Raw genomic sequence first — 22,831 nt, forward strand, 5'->3', positions numbered from 1 at the left:
ACTGCATGCCTCACCTACATATTACAATCACAGCATACTTTATCCACATAAAGTATTACAATCTGTGGTTGTTAAAATATAAAAAATAATTCAAACCACCAAAGCTATGAACAGGGCACTAGTAAAGATTGTATGCCTCTGTATTATTATATCTATATCTGTTTTTGAAAATAAAAATCAACTAGCATATATCATTATTTTTAGAGTTAGATTTAAAAATCAAAAAATATATTCAAATATTTAAACTCTTTTTCAATTAAAAATACAAACAAAATATCTAAACAAATTGAGAATACAAAATTTTACAAATTATTAGGGGTACTCGCTGTTTGACGATTCAATTGCGGTCAAAGAAACCTCAAATCTATCATCCGTCTAAAACTAGACGAATTGAAAAAAACAATCAATCCACAATTATTCGCTGGATCAGCCCGGCTTCGTTGGTTTGAACGAATTGATGTATATGCTGTTCAAGCCTAGTGCACATGGTTTAAAGGGGATTGAACGGAAGTTATGTGATTTAATTTTACTAATGCATTCTCAGTAATGAAAAATTGCAAAATATATCAAACGTATCATTTTATCTCCCGATTAACTAACGAAATGTGTTGCTTGTGAATTTTTTTGCCATATTATTAATTAGGAAGAGTATCACATGAATAATGACACGTTAATTTTTAATCTTGGCGAACAACATAAAATGAATCAAGACATCAACATGCGAAAATAGTTTGATCCACAAGCTTCTTCTTTAATTCTGGTCCCATTCCCACGCAATTACGAATTGTTTATTGTGTATTTAATTGTACTCTAAATAAAGAGCATTACAACCTTAATTACTATGAAAATTTTATATGTAGGGACATAATTTTTGAATGACAACATGTGACAGAGATGACATCGAAGTGCCAGCCAAGGTGTCACGTGTCTTGGTCATGACACCGAGATGATCTCGACTAGGCCGAGGTTATCTGTAGAAATACCGGAATCCGGGATAAGCGGATAAGGGACAAGAGTCTTAGAATGGGAAAAGACTTCAGTTTGGATAAAGATAAGACTTTTAGAGAGTTTATCTTAATCCTATTGGGAGTCCAAGTTTAGCAGTAATCCTAAGTCCATTAGAGCTAGGCTTCTATTGGGATCTTAAGTCCATTAGAGTTATGTTTCTATTGGGACTAGGTTTATGTTGGTTATAAAAGAGAGGCACCCCATGGGTCTAATGTATACTTTTTATGTTCTGTCTAGTGAGTTAAACACTATTGGGTATCTTTGAGATATACTGATTTGATCGTCGGAGTGCCCCGGGTGGACGAACCACCGCCGAATCTTCTCTTTCTGTTGCAGGTCAGTCAGGTGCCATCTATTCTGCCAGTATTCTCCAGTTGAATACTGAGTTTGGCAGTGTGGACAGAAAGGTCAGTCAGGTGCCATCTATTCTGCCAGTATTCTCCAGTTGAATACTGAGTTTGGCAGTGTGGACAGAAATTTGTGTGAGTGAATTTCTGTCCACACTGCAAAACTCAGTATTCAGCTGGAGAGCACTGGCAAAATAGATGGCACTTGATTGACCTGCAACAGAAAGAGAAGATTCCGACAGTGGTTTGTCGGTTCGTCCACCCGGGGGCACTCCGACGATCAAGTCAGTATATCTCAAAGACAACCAATAGTGCTTAACTCACTAGACAGAACATAAAAAGTATACCTTAGACTCATGGGGGTGTCTCTCTTTTGTAGCCAACACAAACCTAGTCCCAATGAAAGCCTAGCTTTAATGGACTTAGGATTACTGCTAATCTTGGACTCTCAGTAGGATTAGGATAAACTCTTTAAAAGTCTTATTTTTACCCAAACTGAAGTCTTCTCTCATTCTAGGACTCTTGTCCCTTATTCGCTTATCCCGGATTCCGGTATTTCTGCAAATAACCTCGGCCTAGTTGAGATCATTTTAGTGTCATGACCAAGACACGTGACACATCGGTTGACACTTCGGTGTCATCTCGGCCACATGTTGTCATTCAAAAATTATGTCCCCACATTATGATAAAAGAAAACAACTAATTTGTAATTTGCCAAAAAAAAAAAAAAAAAAAAAACAATAAGGAGCGTTTGGTAATGTTGCTAATTTCCTTTTTTTTTTAATTTCTATACAAAAAAATATAAAATATGTTTGTACTCTTTTCTTTTTTTTTTTTAGGAAAAAATGGTACACATATTTTCAAAACATATAAATATAAAATAACAAAACAAGTTTGGTGAGTTGTTGCAAGAGCTTGGGGAAAGAGGAGGAAATGCAAACTTGCTTTGAAAATAAACAAAAAAAAATTTCTCAAATTTTGAAAAATATATGAATAATATTAGGTTTAATAAAAGAAATATTAAGAAAAGTTTTACGGAGGTTAACAAATTTCACAAATTATTTTTTGCTAGTAGTAAATATGATATGCAATGATGAAACTTATTACACTTTACTAAGTTTTTTGATTAAGTTTTTTGAAAATTGAATTTTTTAGTTTTTAGTGAATATTTTTTAAGTTTTAAACAGTTCTTTACTTTTTTAGATGCACTTTACTTAGATGTATCTAAAAAATAAAAAAATTGTGAAAAAATATTTTAAAAAATTAATAAATACATAAAAATACAAAAAATGTAATGAATTATTGTATTTTCTTGTATTTTTGATATTTAGTGAATTTTTAAAAGGTTTTTTTTACAATTTTTTTCTTTTTAGGTATATTTATGTTAGGTATGTCTAAAAATTAAAATAATTGCTTAAAATATTTAAAAAATTCAGTAAAAACAAAAAAATACGGAAAACAATAAAGTAGAATTTTCTTAAAATTATTTTTGGAAAACTCTAACCAAGCAAAGTGATGAAACTTTACATATTATATATATTTTAGTAAAAAAAAATCACTATAAATTGTCATATTATTCTCTCTATTTTTCTGTAAATCTTTTCGTAAAAAGTTACTAAAATAACTTGTTTTCAAAGGAGTGAGTCTTGCTAATAAGTGTTCCTACTATACAAATAAAAGACAAAAATTTAAGAAAAATACTTGGGATACTAATAATCTTACTAACAATCGTACTAAAACACCCACAAGTTGATGTGAGTCTCATACCAAGTTATGGTTGATCTTATCAAAACTTATGATTGTGTTAGTAAGATTGTTAGTAAATGTGTAAGTGTCTCCAATATTGTTGAAAATTTAAAGAACACAAGATATTATTCACTAAATTCAATACACTTCTACTTAAATACAATTTTTAATGATTTTACATATTTTCAACACAATTCATACACACTTGCCAATATTAAAAAAAATGGGTAGTGTTAGAAATACCAAAATTTCTATCAAATATCTCACATGGGGTGAATTCCACATAAGTGTGGGGTCCACATCAATGTGAGACATTTTGTAAAATATTTTGTAGAAATTTTGAAATTTTTAGCATTTGTCTTAAAAAAATTACAGGAGACACTTGTTAAGAGAATTTTTGATATATCTAATATTTTTGTTAAGAGAATTCAGTTGTCACATTTATTAGTAATAAAAACTAATAAATTTATTAGTTTTAATAACATCATCCTATACACATAGCATTATTACACTGATAATATTTATATTTGGACCATTATGTTATTTTAGTCATTGCAATTTTTAATTAACTTAATTTTGCATTTAAATTTATATTTTTGTTTTAATTCGATTTACTTGATTACAATTGTTAGTATTTTATTTTTTTTTTATGAAAAATGAGCATACAATCAACATGTGTTATGCTTTTATGAGCAAAATTAATAAATTATTTACTACTATGAGTTAACCTTAATCAAATCACTTACTATATCCTTTCAAAAATCCTAATCAAAGTTATTAATTGGATTAAATTGACATAAAATCTATAATTAAGTATAAAAATTGAGCTAATAAAAATTATTGATTCAATATATTTAGCATTACTGTTTTTCAATAATTAATAGAGATTGATTGGTTGCTTTAGCTATAAATGATGTGGTATTTTCTGAAATTTGAATGCTATGCTAATTAAATTGGGTGAATGGCAACGGGTCAAGGTTTTTCAAGTTTTGAGGGTGAATTTTTTTATTTAAACTCAATTGTTTTAGTAATAGAATATTGTATTTCATTTTATTTAAATCTTAACAGATCTTTTTATTCTTATAATTAATTTATTCTATTAATAATTTTCTAAATCTTTTTTTATTGAAATTGGATTGGAACAAATATAATCGAATCGAATAATTTTACTATATCTTTTTATTAAAATCAAATTAAAATAAATATAATCGGATAGGATAATAGCTTGTTTGGTTTTGATATCTAGAAAACACTTTTCACAAAATTCTACTTTTTTATTTTTCGTGTTTTTTGTTTTCAATGAATTTTTCTAATATTGTAATAATATTTTAAAAAATTTTAGACACATCTAACATAAATACAATTAAAAAGTATAATATTTGTGAAAAAAATCTTTAAAAATTTTACTAAATAGCAAAAATATAAAAAAAAATACAAAAATTTAGTACATTTAAAAAAAATATTTTTAAGTATTTATTAATTTTTTAAAATATTGTTTCACAAATATTTTACTATTTAGATACATTTAAGTAAAGTGTATCTAAAAAAGTAAAAAAAAAATTGCTTAAATTTTTAAAAATATTTACTAAAAATAAAAAAAGATACGAAAAATTAAAAAAAATTAATTTTTAAAAAATTGAGACCAAACACATTGCCGCAGTGTGTGCTGTACCTTTTTTAATTTACAAATATTTTTGTGTATTTATTAATTGCACCCACTGCCACAGTGTGTGCTGTGCCTTTTTTTTTTTTTTTTCATTTTTCACAACACTAGTGGTGGATTTAGAGCTCATTATTTAGAGTTCTAAATCATTACTGATAAGCTTATTTAGGGGTTGTTTGAGATGTTCTAAATAAGTACACTTTTTAATTTTTTTATGAAATATGAATTGAATTTGAAATGATATGATAAAAATGTAATATAAATTAAATAAAATGATATAACTTAAATTAAATAATTACTTTTTAATTTTTTAACTTTTTAATATATGTCAAATAATAACTTATTATAATAATGCCATGGTGATGAGCAGGACTCGGCATGGAGGACATGTGTGTGAGTAGGGTGAAATGTGGAGGTTACAATGGTCTCTCTCTCTCTCTCTCTCTCTCTCTCTAACAATATAATAAGAAAAATTCTCGCATTGCCCGCCAGCCCGGATCTTCCGCGACTTTTGTTTCCAGACAAATTTTCTTCTCCGCAGACCCAAAAAGTCACTCACCTCCTCTCCTCCGTCTCCTCACTTTAGCTCTCTTTCATTTTCATTTTTTTAAGTCACTTTTCAGTTAATTATAAGTAGTAAAAAAAAAAATTGTTTATTTTTTTGCTAAACAATACTAGTAACAAAAGGTCAAAAGGGTTCACTTAATTTTTCTACTAATAAAAAGTAATTTTTTTTTAGAGATAATTACCTAAAAGTTCTATCTATATATTTGGTAGTAGTTTAAGTCTTATCAAAAAAAATTTGAACCAATAAGTCCCCTTTAGAGGTAAAAAGATGTTTTTGCCCTTTAACATAAACAACTGTATATAAAATTCCATTCACGTTATTTACTAGAAAGAAAAAAAGAATCAGTTAATAGATCAGTTATGGAAGTAACTGAAGATTCGAATCGTGAACGATCTTGAAGGATTTATTGCTTTGGTTCACTATTATACGTAATTGATTTCTCGATTTTGATTCGAATAGGAAAGGATTTTAAAGGATTTCTTAATTTGGTTCGCATTTTGAATTGAAATCTGTTGGAGTTTGTTATGTGCAATTTCGATTTATAAATTGAAGAATTGATTTGCTGGATATTTGATCTTCGATCTGGTTTATAGGTATGAATTGTTTTGATTTTGTATATTATGTTTTTTTAGAATTTTCTTTAGTTTTGATTGAATTTATTTATGAGAATATGTTGAATAATTTTGTTTTTACGAATTGAATACGTGATTTGCTAGATGATTTCTCGGTTTGGTTATTTATTTTATGAATTGAAAATGTGATTTGTGAAGTATTTGTATTGTTATGAAGTTTTTTGTTCTGGTGTTTATTGTTATGAAGTACTTGTGAAAACTGAGAAAGTTTTTAGTATTGTTCTGGTTTGGATTGATGCAATCCTTTTTTCTTGTTTAGATTGAAAGATGAGTGAAGGTTGTACAAGTGCGCTTATTTTTTTGTTGTGCAAGTATAATGGTTGCACATTTACAATTAAGATTGATCAAAATGTTACATATGATTAGTTGGTTGAGAAGCTATGTTTGAAATGGGATAATTTGCAATCTGATAATATTTGTCTATCTTACTCATTGTCTGGACATCCTAATTGTACGTTGGACAACAATGAAGAGTTAGATTTGTTGTTGGCATTAGTTGTGCATTTTGATTTAAAGTGTATTGATGTTGTTGTGCGAGTAAAAGACTTAACCATTGACTGTGGTTATCTCAACAACAGATTGGATTATGGAGAAAGAGAGTCAATGTTGGACCTTGAAGTATGTGATATTGCATTGTCTCATGACAGCAGTAAGTCTGTGAACTTGTCAAACAGAGCATCTACATCCTCCAAAAGGAATTCGAGGTTGAAGGTTGAAGAAGAGGTTGATATGTTATCATCATTTTGTCAACACAAGGGAAAAGTACTGTTGTCTGCTAGTTGGGCAGTTAGTATTACACATGTAGGACATAAATTTGAAGGTGGAATTGTTGAATTTCGTAATGCATTGTCGAAGTTTTCTATTAAGTGTGGATTTGAGTTCATATTTGTTAAGAATGATAAAGTTCGTGTTACTGCACAATGTTTGTTTAGAGAGACAAAAGGTTGTATGTGGAATGTTCATGGTAGAGTGGAGAATATTAATGGGTTCTTTTATATAAGGAAGTTGAACAATGTCCACACATGTGGTGCTGAAGTACGTACGATGACTCATTCTCGTATGAGTTCTGATTTAGTTGCTGATTTGATTGTTGAAGGTGTTTGTGATAAACATTGACACGTCCAATTCATGTTGTTCGGGATTTTAAGTTGGGGTATGGTCTGAGAGTTAGTTATCGTCAAGCTTGGTTGGGGGTAGAGAAAGCAAAATGTGAGATTTTTGGAGACTACTTAATGTCATTTGACCAGTTAAGATGGTATGTGGATGTTGCAAAGAGTTGCAATCCAGGGAGTTACATTGAGTTTGAGTGTGACGACAATACTAAACGGTTTAAGAGATTATTTGTTTCTTTTCATGGTTCCATTAGTGGATTTGATTATTGTCGACCTCTCTTATTTCTTGATGGCACATTTTTGAAGGGAAGATTTAGAGGAAATTTACTTGCTGCTACAGGAAAAGATGGAAATCAAGGTATATAAGAAATTTGTTTTCTCTGTTCTGAAATTAAGAAAGTTCTCAGTTTAGAAATATGATTGAATGTTTTAAATTTTATATAATATTGTTATTGTATATGCATTTTTTATTTTTTCAGTTATTCATTTTAGTGTTTGATATTTTGAATGTTAAAGTGTTACCATTTTCTAAGAATAATATAATATTTTCATTTTTTCTGTTTTGTACATACAGGGTTCTTTTCTGTTTGTTTTGCAGTTGTTGGCTCAGAGAATCAAGATACTTGGCGCTGGTTTTTGGAGCATTTGAGTAGAATTGTTTCACCAGAACAAAATATTACATTTGTGTCAGATCATAACCTTGGATTAGTTGAAGTGTTGCCAAAGGTTTTCCCAATGGCTTTCCATGCTTATTGTTTATATCATTTGAAGATGAACTTGAGGCATCATTTGCGTGGTATGTTTCTTGGATTGAAAGAAAAGCTGATCACTTTGTTTGGGAAATGTGCAGATGCTCTAACTGAAGAAATATTTCATTAATGTTTGGTTGAGTTAAAGGCTGAAGGTGGGCCAAGAGTTGAAAAGTTTTTAGATGACATACCATATGATCATTGGAGTAATGCATATTTTCAAGGGCAACGCTTTGGAGAGATGTGGTCAAATGTAGCTAACTCTTTCAATTCGTGGATACGAGAGGAACGCCACTTGCCTATCACAAAGTTGATTGATAGTGTAAGAATTAAGTTAATGAGGAAAATTACTAAAATGAGGGAACTTGTTAATAAATGGAATGGTTTGATTTGCTCTAAAATAGAGTCCAAGTTACATGATGGTTTTAATACTTCGAGGCCATGGATTGTTAGTTCATCTAGAAATGATGTCTATGAGGTGCATTCACATCCATCTGTTTCAGTTGACATTAGTAGACGAATATGTTATTGTGGCGACTGGAAGTTGAAAGGGTTTCTATGTGCACATGCAGTTAGTGCTATACAAAAGAGTGGACATGATTTGAGTTTATTTGTTGATCAATACTTCTATGTTCAAAGTTATCGAGAGTCCTATTCTTTTCCCATATATCCTGTTCCTTCAATTTGGAAACCAGATTGTAATGTTGATGGTGATAGTGAAGTTGTTCTTCCTCTTTTGTCTAAGAAGCAACCAGGAAGGCCAGATAAGAAGAGGATTCGTTCAAATGGTGAGAAAGTGAGGCAAATTACTTGTAGTACATGTGGGAATGTGTAGACGTCCCCCGAACGCCCCGGGAGGAACGAGTCCCCCGTTCCGTTCGATGTTGGGCTCACTACAGTTCAGGACTCTTAAATTGTCACGGTTCGTAATCTGAACCAAAGAGTCTAAATCTGGAAAATCGTTTTGAGAAAACAGATTTTGAAAGAAGTGCCAAACATGGACTGCTTCGCAGATACAGAGTCGCCACCTAAATATTTTATTTTTGGGAAATTTAGGAAACCCTGACTCGTTTTCCTAAGGCCACGTGTCCGTCATCACCAAAGTTGTCTCGGCTCGGGAACTTGGGTACGATTGGGGAAGGTCACTTCGTGAGCACCCCCGCTTGCCTGATCAAAGATCAGCCTCTACTAACCATGATATCTATTTTTGAAAACATTATGCGTTCTTATTCCGGTTATTAGCCTAGATTTACTATGTGATGCGCACAGCATACAAGTATAGACTGGATCGCCTGAATTGGAACAAAACATTTCATGTTTGTTTATTTGAAAATGGTTTGATGGTGCTACCCGCAAGTAGGCTAAGACGTGGATTTGCCACCCTCGGGTGGGCTTAGAAAATATGATTTTGCCACTATCTAGTGGGCTTAAAACACACATTTGATGAATTGTTCCAATTCAAATAACCCAACCTTCACCTACAGGCATTCAGGCAGTTATATCACATAAACAATTAGCCTCATGGTAAGCATGCTATCATGGCAGTCACTCACACGCATGCAATGATGCTAAAGCATAAAACTTACCGAGTACTCCAAGCCAAAACAGAAACTAATTAGAAATCCATGCATGATCCTAATTATACAGAAATGCCTAATGCAACACATGCAAAAATGTAACTATAGCAGGCTCGGCTATTCTAAACATGGCATATGAAATGCTACAGCTAACATGTATTCAACTTGGATTTGAAAATACAATGCAGTTAGTATGATGCGCCGAGCCCGGTGCATGCAAAACAGATGAATGAATGCAAGCATGCTATCATATTGTATGCTAATTGAAACATGCCCTAATCTAACCATCATAAGTGGGTAAATAAAAGGGAGAAAGACGTGGGGTTGGAAGACATACATCACACATACGCACACTTATTACAATATTGCCCTCGCGCAGAGGGTCCGAATAAATAATACAATCCCAAATGAATAATTACAGTCCAAATATGTACAAAACCCTAATTAATTAACAAATTTAACTAGGAAAACGGTAAACTAGCATGCAAGCTAGGGACTGCCTCGACTCTATTCCGAATGATGGATGATGCATGCTCGGGTTGCTTGGCACGGAAATCCACTGCGATGCCCCAATTAGCCTCTATTTGCGATTGATGCCGGAATGTTGTGCAAGGCCTTTGAAAGGCTACTGATTCTTGATTTGCTGCAACAGAGAGCAAGAAAAGGGCATAGCAATGTATTTTCACAAATGTATGCATGCCTCGATCCTCGTGCCACCAATCACGCATCTTGATGCATGATGGCCGAGGAGTCGAATTGTGCAACTCAATATAGAATGAATGCATATGAAAACACAACAAGACCTAACTCCATCATGGATAATCCGGAGTGTCGGTGATTGGGAATTGAGATACGTTCCGTCACTCGGAGTACGAAACGTACCTCGTTTTCCGTGCTCGGGCTAACTCCTATCCCAAGTACGATGCAATATGCATGAAATGTAACTAATATACAACCTAGCATACACAATGCTATGAAATGGCATACACGATGCACGAGGTAACATGGCATACACAATGCGCTAAAATACAACCTAGCATACACAATGCTATGAAATGAAATGGCATACACAATGCGCAATGGACTTACACCAACATGAGTGGACCTCAGCCACACTCACATCGGTAGCCATGAGATGAAAATGAGACACTCGAAATGCGTGCACACATGCACGCAAACCGAGGATTGAATCTAAGGCACGAATGCCACTCTACCAAAGCATGGTAAGGCATGGAACATGATATGCAAACAAGCAAATTTCAGCACTGAAATATGATACAAAACAGCCCCGAATCATGGCAATATGGTACCCGATGCGTGGAATGAGACCCGAAACATGAAATTAGGTACATGGAATGACCTATAGCTATGCAAATCATGCATTATTTGAACATGAAGTGTGAAGATAGAATCAAGACAGTCCCAAAACAAGCATATTTACAGTTTTAAGTAAGGCCAAACAATGGACACAAATAGGACTAAGCTAGCATGCAAAAATGGCCCCGTAAGAGAGGTAATGAAGCAATTAGCAGCTTCTGAATCTAAATGGCCAAGAGCCCTTCAACAAAGTTGAAGAAGGGCTCAAAATAAAGCACTTTACAGTTTACAACAAGCCACGGATCTAAACACAAACAGGCCTAAAACAATGTGCAAGAAATGGGTCAAAAGGGAGACAAAGAAGCAAGTGATGGTTTCTGGCCTCAAACAGAGGAGGGCCCTTCAACAAAGTTGAAGAGGGGCCGAAAAAATGATATTTTACAGTTAGTGACCAAACCCAAAACAGTGCACATGCAAGCCTAAAATACTATGCAAAATAAGGCCTAAAAAGAGGTTTAAACACAAAGTGTAAAAGGAGAGCCTCAAACAGCAAAAGACCCTTGATCAAACATGAAGAGGGGGTCAAAATAAGGCTATTTACAGTTTGTACCAGATCCCAAAAATATAAGAACAAGGGGTTAACAAAACATGCAAAAATAAGGCCAAAAGAGGGATAAAGAGGCAAGTGACAAAAGGAAGCCTCAAAAAGTGAAGATCACTTCAACAATGTTGAAGAAGGGCTCAAAATAAGCCACTTTACAGTTTATAACTAAGCTCAAAACAGTTTAAAAATAGGCCTAAAATACTATGCAAGAAATAAGCATATAAGAGAGGTAAAGAAGCAAGTGTAAGAAGGAAGCCTCAAACAGGGAGAGACCCTTAAACAAACATGAAAAGGAGCTCAAAATAATGCTATTCTCAGTTGGGGTCGGAGCCCAAATATGCAAGCAAGAGGAGCTAATATATTGAGCAAAATAAAGCACAAAAAAGGGAGAATGAAGACTTACCCTTGTAGACCAAGCTTTGACAACTCTTGGACCAAGTTTGGTGGCTCCTTAGCTTTGGAAAATAGCTCCAAGTGGCTGGAATGGATGGTGGTGGTATGGTGCTAGGTGGTGGTGTAGAAATGGTGTAGGGTTTGGGAGATTTTGAGCTTGGAATAGAGATAGAGAGAGGGATATAATGCAAGAGCCTTGAGCCAAATTTTCTAACCCTCAGATGGGAGCTAGAGCTGCTGTTATATAGGCAAAAGAGGGGAGAAAAAGGGGGGAAAAATCGGGGGGAAAGAATTCAAGTTTCCCGCCAAAAGTGCAGCCCCCCGGATACAAAATCTAGGGGGAAACAGAATGCATATCTGTAAAGTACCTAGAGAGAGGATCATGGCCGGCCGGTTATTGAAGTTGCAGGTGGCCGGCCGGCTCTCCCCATGGCCGGCCGGCCAAGGTCAAAAGGGTCAATCATGATTAGTGGCCGGCCACCCCAGATTGGTGGCCTCCCATATGTGCACAACACAACCATGTGGTCAAAAACTGGAGAAAGTGAACCAGGAGAGAGAAAAGGCCACTTTTAGGAGGGGTTCAAAAGGGTCACACACAATTACTGGCCGGCCATATGATATTGGTGGCCTCCCAGGTGTGTACAACACAAATATGTAGTTTGGAGCAAGAAAAAGTGGCCTTAGGGTGGTCAACATTGGCTTTCAAGTGAGAAAAACGGGCGACGGAGGGCGATGGAGGGATAAAACTGGTTGTCAGAACAATTACTGGCCTCCCACCCTTCTACGACCTTCCTAACAATGAAATAGAGGTTCCTGCCAAAAATGAACTCAAATCGATGCAAAATGGAGGTTCGGGGGCCGAAACGCGCAGCCCGAGGTCCCGAAAACTGACTGTTAGGCACCGGAAGTGGTGTTTGACCACGAAGTTGGTCTCTCGAGCCACAGTGTCCCTCAAAAGGGAGCAAATAAGATGTATGCCAAAAATCAGAGCAAACGGAGGTGGTTAAGCGGTCCCGAACCGAGGCACACGGCCAACGGCTCTGAAAAATCGAAAACCGGACTCCAAACGGGCAAAATGGCCTACGACCACGAAACGTAGCCTACGGCCTCTGAGAGATGATCTACGAGACCTCTCCCTCCCTTCGGGAAGAGAAAACAGAGCCTGGTTCGCAAACCGAAGCGAAGCATGAAAGAGTCCGGAAGTCCGGAGGCAAGGCTCGCAGCCGAGACTCTGAACCCTTTGAACGAGCACGATATGCAACATCACCAAGTGCTCAATCGGTGACGTCTGAGTCTTAAGGTCGGTCAAAAATGGGGTGTCTACAGAATGTTGGCAATCACAATAAGAAATCGTGTAAGGAGGCTTTGTGATTTTTTGTAGTTGCTTATAAATTTCTTGAAATAGCAGTTTGCGCTGTTGAGCATTGAGTAATAATCTTCTATGTTTTTGAATAAAGTGACATTGAATTGAAAGTGAAAATACTCTTAGTTTCAGATTTTAATTTTTGAAATTGTTTGTGATAATATTGTTTGGTTGGGTTTCAGAAACAAACTTGACTGTTGAATGTTTGTTTTGTAGATTATGTGAATACTGTATAAAAAGTGAACATATTCTCAGTTTAAGTTTTTAGTTCAAAATAGCTGATTTTGTGATAATAGTGTGAGGCAGTTGTTATGAATTGGAACTAGTTATAAATGTGATGAATTGAATGAATGTGAATTAATATTCTAAATAGATGTGTCAATGCTTTATGTTTTGATTAAAGTAACAGTGAACTGTAAGTGAAAATATTCTTTGTTTCGAATTTTAGTTTTTCAAATTGTCATAATATTGTGAGGCATCAAATAAATTGTTGTGATAATATTGTTTGGTTGGCTTTCGGAAATAAACTTGACTGTTGAATGTTTGTTTTGCAAATTATGTGAATACTGTATAAAAAGTGAACATATTCTCAGTTTAAGTTTTTAGTTCAAAATAGCTAATTTTGTAATAATAGTATGAGGCTCTTGTTATAAATTGGAACTAGTTATAAATGTGATGAATTGAATGAATGTGAATTAATATTCTAAATAGATGTGTCAATGCTTTATGTTTTGATTAAAGTAACAGTGGACTGTAAGTGAAAATATTCTTTGTTTCGAATTTTAGTTTTTCAAATTGTCATAATATTGTGAGGCAGCAAATAAATTGTTGTGATAATATTGTTGTTTGAAAATTGAGTGATCTGTATAAAACTGAAAATATTCTCAGTTTTAAAGTTTCTAAGTTTGAAAATAAGTGATTGAAACAACAATAAGTTTGAAAATATTCTCAATTTTAGTTTTATGCAGTGTTTTGTGAGGCAACAAAACACTACATAAAAACTGAAAATATAAACAAAAACATCAACAAAGCACTGATTGTGATGCAGTAAAGTCTTGTGTCCATTGTTTTCACATGTAATACTATTTTCGCTTTTGCCATATAGTAGTGTGAGGAACAGGATAATAGAAACTGAGAATATGGACAAAAACATCAACAAAGCTCAGGTGCATATTGTAGACACCCCATTTTTGACCGACCTTAAGACTCAGGCGTCACCGATTGAGCGCTTGGTGATGTTGCATATCGTGCTCGTTCAGAGGTTTCAGAGTCTCAGCTGCGAGCCTCGTCTCCGGACTTCCGGACTCTTTCATGCTTTGCCTCAGTTTGCGAACCAGGCTCTGTTTTCTCTTCCCGAAGGGAGGGAGAGGTCTCGTACATCATCTCTCAGTGGCCATAGGCTACGTTTCGTGGTCGTAGGCCATTTTGCCCGTTTGGAATCCGGTTTCTGATTTTTCGGAGCCGTTGGCCGTGTGCCTCGGTTCGGGACCGCTTAACCGCCTTCGTTTGCTCCAGTTTTTGGCATGCATCTTATTTGCTCCCTTTTGAGGGACACTGTGGCTCGAGAGACCAACTTCGTGGTCGAACACCACTTCCGGTGCCCAACAGCCAGTTTTCAGGGCCTCGGGCTACGCGTTTCGGCCCCCGAACCTTCATTTTGCATCGGTTTGGGCTCATTTTTGGTGGAGACCTTATTTTCACTGCTAAGGAAGTCGTAGAAGGGTGGAAGGCCAGTAATTGTTCTGACAACCAGTTTTATTCCTCCATCGCCCTCCGTCGCCCGTTTTTCTCACTTGAAAGCCAATGTTGACCACCTTAAGGCCACTTTTTCCAGCCCTAAACCACATATTTGTGTTGTACACACCTGGGAGGCCACCAATATCACATGGCCGGCCAGTAATTGTGTTTGACCCTTTTGAATCCCTCCAAAAAGTGGGCTTTTCTCGCTCCTGATTTACTTTCTCCAGTTTTTGACCACATGGTTGTGTTGTGCATACATGGGAGGCCACCAATCTGGGGTGGCCGGCCACTAATACTTCTTGAGCCTTTTGACCCTTGGCCAGCCGGCCATGGGGAGGGCCGGCCGGCCACCTGCAACTTAAATACCAGGCCGGCCTTGCTTCCCTCCTCTGGTACATTACAAATCTGTATTTTGTTTCCCCTCAGATTGTGTATCCGGGGGGCTGCACTTTTGGGGAGAAATTTGAAATCCATTTCCCTCCCTTTTTTCCCACACTCTTGCCTATATATCCAGGCCCTCCAGCTCCCTTTTGAAGGGTTAGAAAGTTTGCTTTAAGCCTCCTACATTATATCTCTCTCTCTCTCTACACTCCAACCCTCAAAACCTCTCAAATTCTACATCCATTCTACTCCATCTCCAAGCCAACCAATCCACACTCTATTCCAGCAGCTTCAAGGCCATTTCCAGAGATCAAGGGCTCCCAAACTTGGTCCAAGAGTTGTTAAAGCATTGGTCTTCAAGGGTAAGTCTTCTATCCCTCTCTTTGGCCCTATTTTTGCTCAATATATTAGCTCCTCTTGCTTGCATATTTGGGCTCCGACCCTAACTGAAAATAGTATTATTTTGAGCTCCTTTTCATGTTTGTTTAAGGGCCTCTCCCTGTTTGAGGCTTCCTTTTTACACTTGCTTCTTTACCTCTCTTGTATGCCTCTTTCTTGCATAGTATTTTAGGCCTATTTTTAAACTTTTTTGAGCTTGGTTATAAACTGTAAAGTGGCTTATTTTGAGCCCTTCTTCAATATTATTGAAGGGCTCTTCACTGTTTGAAGCTTCCTTTTGTCACTTGCCTCTTTATCCCTCTTTTGGCCTTATTTTTGCATGTTTTGTTAGCCCCTTGTGCTTGTATTTTTGGGCTCTGGTCCGAACTATAAATAGCCTTATTTTGACCCCTTATTCATGTTTTATTAAGGGACTTTTGCTTTTTGAAGCTCCCTTTTTGCTCTTTGTGTTTAAACCTCTTTTTTAGGCCTTATTTTGCATAGTATTTTAAGCTTGCATGTGCACTGTTTTGGGTTTGGTCACTAACTGTAAAATACCATGTTTTGGGCCCCTATTCAAATTTTTTGAAGGGCCCTCCTCTGTTTGAGGCCAGAAACCATCACTTGCTTCTTTGTCTCCCTTTTGGCCCATTTCTTGCACAATAGTTTAGCCATACTTGTGTTTGTTTTCGTGGCTTGTTGTAAACTGTAAAGTGCTTTATTTTGAGCCCTTCTTCAACTTTGTTGAAGTGCTCTTGGCCATTTAGGGCCATAAGATGCTACTTGCCTCATTATCTCTCTTACGGGGCCATTTTTGCATGCTAACTTAGCCCTATTTGTGTTCACCTTTTGGCCTTGCTTAAAACTGAAAATATGCATGTTTTGGGACTGTCTTGATTCTGTCTTCGCACTTCGTGTTCAAATAATGCATGCTTTGCATAGCCATAGGTCATTCCATGTACCTAATTTCATGTTTCGGGTCTCATTCCATATATCGAGTGCCATGTTTCCATGTTCTGGGGCTGTTTTGCATCATATTTTGCTACTGAAATTTGCATGATTATATACCATATTTCGTGCCTTGCCATGCCTTGTTAGAGTGGCATTTGTGCCTTAGGATTGGTCCTCGGTTTGCGTGCATGTGTGCACGCATTTCGAGTGTCTCATTTTTCATCTTATGGCTACTAATGTGAGTGTGGCTGAGATCCACTCATGTTGGTGTAAGTCCATTATGCATTGAGTATGCCATTTCATTTTATAGCATTGCGTATGCTAGGTTGTATGTTAGAGCATTGCGTATGCCTTGTTACATCGTGCATTGTGTATGCCATCTCATAGCATTGTGCATGCTAGGTTGTATATTAGTTGCATTCATGCATGTCATGCATATTGCATTGTGCTTGGGATAGGAGTTAGCCCGAGCACGGAAAACGAGGGACGTTTCGTACTTCGAGTGACGGAACGTGTCTCAATTCCCAGTCATCGACACTCTGGATTATCCATGATGAAGTTTAGGTTTTGTTGTGTTTATATGTGCATTTATTTCATATTGAGTCGTGCAATTCGACTCCTCGGCCATCATGCATCGATATGCGTGATTGGTGGCACGAGGACCGAGGACTACACTCCATGAAGAGTAGTCATGCATACATATGTGAAAATACTTTGCCATGCCCCTTTGTTGCTCTCTGTTGCAGCAAATCAGAAATCGACAGCCTTCCGGAGCTTGGCACGCATTCCAAGAACAATTGCAAACAGAGGCAAACCGGGGCATCGCGAGGGATTCTCCGCACAAGGTAACCCGAGCATGCATCATTCATCATCCGGAGCAAATTTGAGGCAGTCCCTGGCTTGCATGCCAATTTATTGCTTTCCTAATTTAATTTGTTAATTAATTAAGATTTTGTACATATTTGGACTGTAATTATTCATTTGGGACTGTATATTATTTATTCGGACCCTCTGCGCGAGGACAATGTTGTAATAAGTGTGCGTGTGTGTGATGTATGTCTTCCAACCCCACATCTTTCTCCCTTTCATTTACCCGCTTATGATGGTTAGATTAGGGCATGTTTCAATTAGCATACAGTATGATAGCATGCTTGCATTCATTCATCTGTTTTGCATGCACCGGGCTCGGCGCATCATACTAACTGCATTGTATTTTCAATTCCAAGTTAAATACATGTTAGCTGTAGCATTTCATATGCCATGTTTAGAATAGCCGAGCCTGCTATAGTTGCATTTTTGCATGTGTTGTATTAGGCATTTCTGTATAATTAGGATCATGCATGGATTTCTAATTAGCTTTTGTTTTGGCTTGGAATACTCGATAAGTTTTATGCTTTAGCATCCTTGCATGCGTGTGAGTGACTGCCATGAATAGCATGCTTAGCATGAGGCTATATGCTTATGTGATATAACTGCCTGAATGCCTGTGGGTGAAGGTTGGGTTATTTGAATTGGAATAATTCATCAAATGTGTGTTTTAAGCCCACTAGATAGTGGCAAAATCATGTTTTTCTAAGCCCACCCGAGGGTGGCAAATCCACGTCTTAGCCTACTTGCGGGTAGCACCATCAAACCACTTTAAAAAATGAACATGAAATGTTTTGTTCCAATTCAGGCGATCCAGTCTATACTTGTATGTTGTACGCATCACATAATAAATCTAGGCTAATAACCGGAATAAGAACGCATAATGTTTTCAAAAATAGATATCATGGTTAGGAGAGGCCGATCTTTGATCGGGCGAGCGGGAGTGCTCACGAAGTGACCTTCCCCAATCGTACCCAAGTTCCCGAGCCGAGGCAACTTTGGTAATGACGGACACGTGGCCTTAGGCACGAGTCAGGGTTTCCTAAATTTCCCAAAAATAAAATATTTAGGTGGCGACTCTGTATCTGGCAAAGCAGTCCATGTTTGGCACTTCTTTCAAAATCTGTTTTCTCAAAACGATTTGCCGAATTTGGACTCTTTGGTTCAGATTTAGAACCGTGACAATTTGAGAGTCCGAACTGTAGTGAACCCCAAATGAACAGAACGGGACTCATCCCTCCCGGGGTGTTCGGGGACGTCTACACATATATCTTTGAGAGTATGACAAAATATTCCATTACACATCATAGAAATTGTAATATGTTTGTTAGGTAATATGCTTGGAACTATTAACAAAAACATTAGTCATTGTATCAGAGTGTTACAAAAAAGAGTTCATTGAGTTACACATCAAAAAAGATTTCATCGAAGGTTAAAATCTTGACTCTACTTGACTTTGATTGATCTTTGTGGATCACTGAGGACCATGTTTGCTCTGAGTCTTGTGGATGTGCCTAGTGGTAATGTGTTTGGAATTGGTTGATGCCTCATGTATTGCCTTATGATGTAGCAAACAATAATTCCACAGTCATTCCTACAGAAAATCATTTTTGGCACAGTTAGGGGAAAAAGAAATTTTTTTTGAAAAATATATTAAAATTTGTTAGTTGGAATAAATTAACATACGTCATTGCTTCTTGTTGAGGGCTGTCTTTGACTGATTCAATCTTGACATCAGGATTCCAGGCTTTTTCTGCTTGACAAGGTGTATCCTTCATGTATTGATGGATGATTTTTTGCTGTAAAAAACAACAACATAAAGTATGTAATGATTTATATCTGATTATTGTAATGCTAATTTGAAATTGTTCTTACCAGTTGATTTGCAACGTTGTAGTGCTTGTTCTTTCCTTTTCTTGGTCTCAAAGAGTTGAAATGTTTCCAAGTCCCCAAGTGTTTGTTGATAACAAGTAATGTCCAATGATTGAAATTATGGATGGGGATATGGATGTATCGACATGGGAGGGATTCTTGCAAAGTATTTTTCAAAATCTTTTTCCTTTATTCTGAAGTTTTCATCTTCAACATTAGCTGTTTTTTACAAAAAAATATGTGAATATTCACAGTAATGGTACGAAACTCAATATTCATATGTCGATGAAAAGCAACAAAACATGATTAACTATGATTTGTCACTCAAATCGTTTTGAAATTTGAGTATATTCCCAGCAATGATACCAAAATCAAAATTTGAGAACATTCACAAGAATGATAACAAACACAAAAAATCTACTTTGAAACCAAAATTGAACGAAAGATAAAGTATAGAATTGACACATGCACATTAATTCCTTACCCAATATAGACTTGACAGTATGAAAGACTGGCCATTGTGCTCTGCTCCATCACCAGAATTCTGTGCTTGTGGTTCTCTTTGAAGAATCTCAGCATATGCATCAATTGTCTATCAAATTGAAACACAAAAGTGATGTTAACAAATTAATGAGAAGTTTTTCAGTGTTAAAATATTACAAATATTATACGTACACAGCTGGATATGTCTGTCCCTTTTACCAAGTTCTTGATATCATTAATAAACACACAATTTTCATACCTTGCGCAAAACCATATATAAGCACTACAAAACAACAAAAAATGTGTTAATAATTAAGTCAGAATATTTTTAGAAAACAGAGCTATTTCTCAGTTTCATTTCATATATTTGTACTACATGAAAAATTGAAAGATTTATGTAAGATTATATCTTGATTCTGTTTACTTGTCTTTCCAAAGAATTTGTAGTTTATATTTATCTTCAGGAGGTAGTAATTGAGCCACAGCATACTTGTTTGAAATTGTCTCATCTTTGTGTTCCTTCTCTTTTTCAACTTTAACTTTCTTGCCTCTACACTCATAATCTGACACCTCAGTAGTCTTCCTTGCTTTAGCTTTGATATTTTTAATCATGGAATTCTGTGGATTTGTTTGTTTTGATTCTGTCAGATCATTGGCTTTTATTGCACAAACTTGTTGGGTTACGTCATGGACTTCTTCCTCCAGTAACTGATTCTTCAACTGAGAATTTTGACAATCTTTCACATTTGTATTTGTCTCACAATGTCTTGTTGCAAAAGGTTGTTGCGTTATCTCATGGACCTCTTTCTGATGGAGCTCTTTGTCCACAACTTCAGAATTTTCATGGACCTCTTTCTGATGAAGCTCTTTGTCCACCACTTCAGAATTTTCATGGACCTCTTTCTGCAGCATTGGAGAATTTTCTTCGTTTATTGTATGACCTTCATTCTTTGCATCTGTCCCAGAATGTTTTACAGCACAAACTTCTTGGGTTATCTTATGGACCTCTTTTTCAACCAATTGGTTATGCAATCGAGAATTTTCATCTTTCAATTGTTGTATTTGTGCTGTGAGTAGCCTGTTATCCTCTTCAAGTTTATTTATGTAGATGGTCTTCACTGTGTTGTCTAGTTGCAAATTATTGTTCTCAGTTTTAAGTTTCTCAAGTGTTTGTTGATGAATTTGTTCTTCTCCCTCAGGTGCATCATTGAGTATAATGTTGCAAAAGTCATTAAAGTCTTCATTTGCTGGCTTTTGTTTTTGGTGGCACTCTTCAGCATATTGACCATCTTCTTCATCTTCTTCAGAATCTTCTTCTTCAGTATTTTCAGCATCTTGTTTTTGTTGTTCTTGTTCTTGTACTACTTGTTCTTCTTTTTCAGCATTTTCTTGTTCTTCATCTTCAGCATTTTTAGCATCTTCTTTTTTTTCTTCTTCAATGTCATCAAGTTCTTCATCACTTTCTTCATTCAATTGAGCACTAGTTACCTGTAGGTCAACATACAATAGATATTAGTTTTTGAAATAATTGAAGTTTAGGAAACTAAAAAGTTTCTTAGTAATAATTCAGTGTATAACAATAGGGATTTTTCCCAACTTGAATTGAAATTAAAATGAGATGAGGATGTGACCTGTCTTGTTGTCAGCTGATGTAGTGATATGACTTTCATACGTTTATGTAATTTGGCAAGATTCCACTTGATCACCCTTGGGCATGTTTGCTAACTTCAGGGTGGATGATCAGTTTGTGCTCACACAACCAATACTACAAAGCAAATGTAAAGAATTTTTGTCATTTGAATAAGAATTAATACTATCTGTTATTAACAACAAACTAATAGAATAGAGTAAAGATGTACTTACTAAGAGAGCCATAACACATCCTGTGACTTTTGCTGGATTTTTGTGGTATTTTTCAATTGAAGACATCAGTGTGTTCCTTATTGCTTCTGCCCAATTGTATTTTCTCATTGAGTTTATGTCTTCCATGTAATTGAGAAATACCCATCCAACTGTTGTTCCTGATGTAGAGAAAAAAAGCTTCAAACAAGTATACATACACAGCATCCTTATCACATCTTTATTGTTTTCTTTCTTCTTGTTTTTCAATGCTTTTTTGCAACAAGTTGGTGATGGTTGTGCTCGATAGCCTTTCAGTTTGTATGCATCTTCTTGTCGGAAATGATGATCTGCTTTTATTTCCATAACCAAGATGTATCGGCTCATCTCCACAAGATATATCGAAGATGGACTTGATGTCTTATGTTGTTAGATTTACAGTTTTTGGTCCTAACTAGATAGAACCACTGCTGTTTGGCTGGTATGTTTGAATTATTTTCAACGCAATATCATCATATTTTCTGCATTGTTTACAATTCATCTTGTTTTTCAATATTGCATCAAACAATGCCCAAAATGGGGTTTTCTTCAAGCCATTAATATGCTCATTCCTGAGTTTGATGTGCTGTAATAGCTTCACTATTGTCACCATGTTTGATCTGAAAGTTTGTTCTTGTACTTTTTGTTCTTCTTCTTCAGCATCTTCTTGTTCTTCGTCTTCAGTATTTTCAGCATCTTCTTTTTGTTCTTCTTCAGTGTCATCAAGTTCTTCATCACTTTCCTCACTGAATTGAGCAGTAGTTACCTGTAGGTCAACATACAATAGATATTAGTTTTTGAAATAATTGAAGTTTAGGAAACTAAAAAGTTTCTCAGTAATAATTCAGTGTATAAAAATAGGGCTTTGTCACGACCCAAACCTGCCCCGAGAAGGTTGGCATCGTAACCGGCCAGTAATCCTAGATTACCACAGGCCTTTCTGTACAAAACATACATAACCGGGGCTTGCGGAAGCGAAAACAAAACACCAATAGTCCAAAGAGCTGTGCATTTATATGAACATACATTACATGCCAAAAATGTTAATTTACCCACTACATTACATCACATATAATCAAAATTCATGTGCAAAACATAGGCTCACGCCACATGTACAACCAAAACCAAGCTTCCTAACGGCCTTCTAGGCCTAGCCCCAACTCGGAGGCACCAAAACACCGGGTAGGCTTCAAAACGGCGGC

The 22,831-nt window shown here is 35.9% G+C and overlaps 1 protein-coding gene across 1 annotated transcript; it reads left to right on the plus strand.

Annotated features, from left to right (window-relative positions):
- Positions 1-7,196: 7,196 nt before the first annotated feature.
- On the plus strand, positions 7,197-8,660 carry LOC145824217 (uncharacterized). Its single transcript, XM_082923838.1, has 3 exons — positions 7,197-7,434; positions 7,651-7,802; positions 7,974-8,660. Exons 1-3 carry the CDS (start codon positions 7,197-7,199, stop codon positions 8,658-8,660), a joined length of 1,077 nt encoding a protein of 358 aa, XP_082779964.1.
- The last annotated feature ends 14,171 nt before the right edge of the window (positions 8,661-22,831 follow it).

This window comes from Camellia sinensis, chromosome 4 (assembly GCF_055761805.1).
Source record: "Camellia sinensis isolate YWXY chromosome 4, ASM5576180v1, whole genome shotgun sequence".
NCBI lineage: Eukaryota > Viridiplantae > Streptophyta > Magnoliopsida > Ericales > Theaceae > Camellia > Camellia sinensis.

What these genes read in the sequence shown, in the direction of transcription:
- LOC145824217 (XM_082923838.1), top strand. Translation starts at nt 7,197, where the DNA reads ATGTCATTTGACCAGTTAAGATGGTATGTGGATGTTGCAAAGAGTTGC. An exon ending in AGGAAAAGATGGAAATCAAG is followed by an intron (nt 7,435 to 7,650) that starts GTATATAAGAAA and finishes TTGTACATACAG; the next exon opens with GGTTCTTTTCTGTTTGTTTT. An exon ending in TAGTTGAAGTGTTGCCAAAG is followed by an intron (nt 7,803 to 7,973) that starts GTTTTCCCAATG and finishes GTTGAGTTAAAG; the next exon opens with GCTGAAGGTGGGCCAAGAGT.